This window comes from Octopus bimaculoides, chromosome 22 (genome assembly GCF_001194135.2).
Source record: "Octopus bimaculoides isolate UCB-OBI-ISO-001 chromosome 22, ASM119413v2, whole genome shotgun sequence".
Taxonomy (NCBI): domain Eukaryota; kingdom Metazoa; phylum Mollusca; class Cephalopoda; order Octopoda; family Octopodidae; genus Octopus; species Octopus bimaculoides.
The window spans coordinates 17599207-17603297 of NC_069002.1; the positions used below are offsets into that span (position 1 = coordinate 17599207).

The 4091-nt window shown below is 35.7% G+C and overlaps 2 protein-coding genes across 4 annotated transcripts in view; both read right to left on the bottom strand.

Annotated features, from left to right (window-relative positions):
• Positions 1–4091, bottom strand: part of LOC106874286 (toll-interacting protein) — a 271164-nt gene that overhangs the window by 130567 nt on the left and 136506 nt on the right. The gene's annotated exons all lie outside the window — the stretch shown is intronic.
• Positions 1–4091, bottom strand: part of LOC106874287 (EF-hand calcium-binding domain-containing protein 6) — a 300872-nt gene that overhangs the window by 68921 nt on the left and 227860 nt on the right. For all 3 annotated transcript variants that reach the window (XM_052975711.1, XM_052975710.1, XM_052975709.1), the window contains exon 17: positions 1463–1513. In XM_052975711.1, coding sequence (XP_052831671.1) covers positions 1463–1513 — 51 coding nt within the window. The remainder of the gene's footprint in view (positions 1–1462; positions 1514–4091) is intronic.

Sequence of the window (4091 nt, forward strand, 5' to 3'; positions counted from 1 at the left end):
GCCCTGCTTCTCACATGGACAACTGTATGTTGGCTGCTCAAGAGTGGGCAGCAACAAAAAACCTATTTGTCTATGCTCCACAAGGGAAAACAAGGAACATAGTTTACAATGAGGTGTTATAGTCACAACAGCAAGAAAGTATGTACATGATCACCTTCTTTTACGAAACTTCATTGACTTTCATATATTTATATTGATATACATATATATACGTGTGTTTGGGTGCGTGTGTGTATATACATCTCTATATATAAAGATGATGCGTAGTCTAGACGGCGTTTTTAGATTTCATTATTCTCTTTAACCCGGGCAACGCCGTGTATTTCTGCTAGTATACACTATTCCTGGCTGGTGTATGTATTGGACAGGACATTTTAAGGCAGTATTTCATAACAAAATATTCTTTTAATTACCTCTATGATATACAGAGGTTCAATGTGAGTATTGTAAAAACCAAGTAGCACATTGTATGGGTATATATAGTTGTATACCATTTGCAAGTGAAGGCGTGTGGCTTAGTGGTTAGGGTATTCAGCTCACAATCGTAAGGTTGTGAATTCAATTCCCAGTGATGTATTGTGTCCTTGGGCAAGACACTTTATTTCACACTGCTCCAGTCCACTCAGTTGGCAAAAATGAGTTGTACCTGTATTTCACAGGGCCAGCCTTGTCAAACTCTGTGTCTCTTTGAGAACTACATTAAAACTACATGTGTCTATGGAGTGTTCAGCCACTTGCATGTTAATTTCATGAGCAGGTTGTTCCATTGACTAGATCAACTGGAACCCTTGTTGTCATAACTGACAGAGTGCCAGTTTATACCATTTGCAACATTAGACATTCTGAACCCTTTACATTGCACACTTAATACTATTTGCACTACTTGGATTTTACAAAAGTAGACAAGTATTTTCAGGGCTGACTGATACCACAACAGTGTGTAATGCTTTGAAGGAGTTCGAAGTATTCCCAATAAACTACAGATACGATTTGTCTCAAAAAGTGGTACATATATGAATGGGATTAATTGACAGTAAGGTAAAGGTTACATTCTTGAGTCATGCTGACTGATAAGGGCATGATGTATAAATCCCCCACCTGGACAGGATGCTGGTCTTTTGCAGGATTACTCATTTTTGCCAGCTGAATGAACTGGAGCAATGTGCAATGAAGTGTTTTGCCCAAGAACACAATGTGTCACCAGGTCCAGTAATCGAAACCACAACCTTACAATCATGAGTCCAACACCTTAACCACTAAGCCACACATCTCCACTTATTAATTGAAAGTAGTTTTGACAGGTCAAGAAACTAAAGATTACTGATGGGAAAGTTTGTGCTTTATTTATTGTCAAAATTAATTTTCCTCCACAATTAGTATTTAGTAGCTGATGGATAGCATTACATTGATTCAAAGAAACAAAATCTTATCTAAAAGAAAGATAAATAATAAAAATTCTTACACTGCTCCAGAAAGTATCCCTATTCTTGCTTTCACCAGTTGGAGACGGTGTCTGTTGAAAAGAGAGAAAGAAAAAATAAAGAAAGAAAATAATAAAATCGAAACATTACAAGAAATTGAAAGAAAATCACACATATGCATCAATTGTATGTATATATAAAATGTGTGTGTGTGTGAGAGAGAGAGAGAGAGAGAAAACAAAGTAATGACAAAACCATCACCATCATCATATCATCTACCATCATCATCATCATCATTTTCCACCACCACCACCACCACCATCCTCATCTTCATCTTTTTCCATCATCATCAGAGAAAGACGAAAGGGCAATGACAATAAACAAGAGGATTACTACAGGATAAAACAGCAAGATTATGTAAGCTGTTTTATGTGAAGAAGAATTAGAGAAAGACACTGAAATCTATTGAATAATAAATGAATGCTGGGTGTGATGGACCAGCATTAGATCTAATCACAAGAGTGATGAGGGTATTCTGCTTTGGTCAATGGGAGTGTCAACAAACAACTCACAGATGAATATTCTAAGCTTGACTTTCATTGTTGCTATTCATGTTCTTATCTTCTTGATTGAAAATGGTTGAGAGAGTGGAGTAGGGGAGACATAATCAATGAGATCAATGTCAACATAGTCTTTTATTCTTTTACATGTTTCAGTCATTTGACTATGACCATGCTGGAGCACCACTTTGAAGGATTCTAGTAAAAAAGAAATCAATCTCAGGACTTTTTTTTAAAAAGCCTAGCATGTATTCTATAGGTCTCTTTTGCTGAACTGCTAAGTTACAAGAATGTAAACACACTAATATTGGTTGTCAAGCGGTGATGGTGGGACAAACACAGACACAAATACATACATGCATATATCAAATCGAATAGGTAACAGGATGTCAGGTATTAATGCAATACGACTGTTTCAGCTAGCTCCATTTAATCAAACAATGCCATCTTCAGTTGCAAAAAATATGGATTTTCAACAAACAAGACATATTGATACAATTTTTATCAACTATTTTATCAGAGATAGACGATGAAATAATTCCATGTTGCCACTATTGCAGCAGAAATAATGTAAGAGAAAAACAACTACAATTTTGGAATGGCAGGAATGGATCACAGTGGGGATCATGGGATTGTAATTCATTTCTAATTTTTATCTATCCTCTTATCACCATCAACAGATCTAATGCTAATAGACTGCGTTTATTGCGAATAAGAGCATTATGAGTTGGCAGTTCAGAACTGGTTGCTGGTCATAAATATTATTAGATGTTCCTTCGAATCTTAATTCCTTATAACTAGAAGTACCCAAAGAAACAAATCTTAGAAGTAGTCAATTAGATAGTGGTAAATGTCCATAAAAAGAGGTAGGATAGGGGTGACATAAACTTTCTTCATTACTTTCAGTTAAAGGGACCTACACTATGAAACATAGGACATTACAATGAGATCTAGATAAACATTAAGGGCACAGAGAAAAAAGGTTTATAATCAAGATATGGCAAAATATGTGTATTATAATATGTTGTGTAAAAATAGAATTAAAATTTTTTAAATTTTGGAAAGTAATATCAGAACCAGGTAAGATAAGAGGGATATACAGACCATTTTAAGCACTAAAAAGATTACTTTCATATAAAGGCTCCATAATATCTAATCCTTACAGAACTATTAGGTGGTCATGACAAAGATCACTCAAACAATGAGTATATATATATATATATATATATATATATATATATATTTCGCCCTGTTGATCCCTACAAAAATTTTTTCTCTCCATTTTTTTCATTCTCACCTTTTTTCCCTTCTTCCAAGTTCTTTTACAGGGCTTAGAAAAACTGAAGGTCGGCTGCAATAAGTGTGTGAATCTGAGAGAGGAATATGTTGAATAAAATCATAATTAACTGATTTTCCTGTATTTTCTTTTACCCAAAGCCAAGAATTTTGCAGTACCTCCTTGTGTATATATCGTTGTCGTCATCGTCATCATCATCATCATCATCATCATCATCATCATCATCATCGTTTAATGTTCACCTTCCATGCAGGCATGTGTTAGATGGTTTGAGAAGAGCTGGCTTGGCTGAAGACTGCACCAAACTTCTGTATCTGTTTTGGCATGGTTTTTATGGCTGGATGTCCTTCTTAACACCAACCACCCCACAGAGTGGACTGAGTGCTTTTTACATGGTACCAGCACAGGCGAGGTCAGTTTTGGTATGGTTTTTACAGCTTTTTTAACCTTACATATGCCAACCATTTTACAGTGTAAACTGAATGCTTTTTTCCAGTACTGGTAGGGTCACTAAGTAACTTCCAAGACAAAGAACCTTTGAGAGGGAAGAGGACATTGGAGGAGGTGATCTTGTGTCAGATAATGAAAGGTTAGAGTGTGACAGACAGATAGAAACAAGTGTCGTGCTGTAGAGGAGGTACATGGTTACCTGGCCAGAGAGAAAGAGGGTGAGAGAGAGGGAAAGGGAAAGTGATCAAGTATTTATATATATATATATATATATATATATATATATTGATCACTCTCCACCTCTCTCACTTTCTCTCTCAACTTGCATCACACACACACACATGCATATAAATGTATGTACAT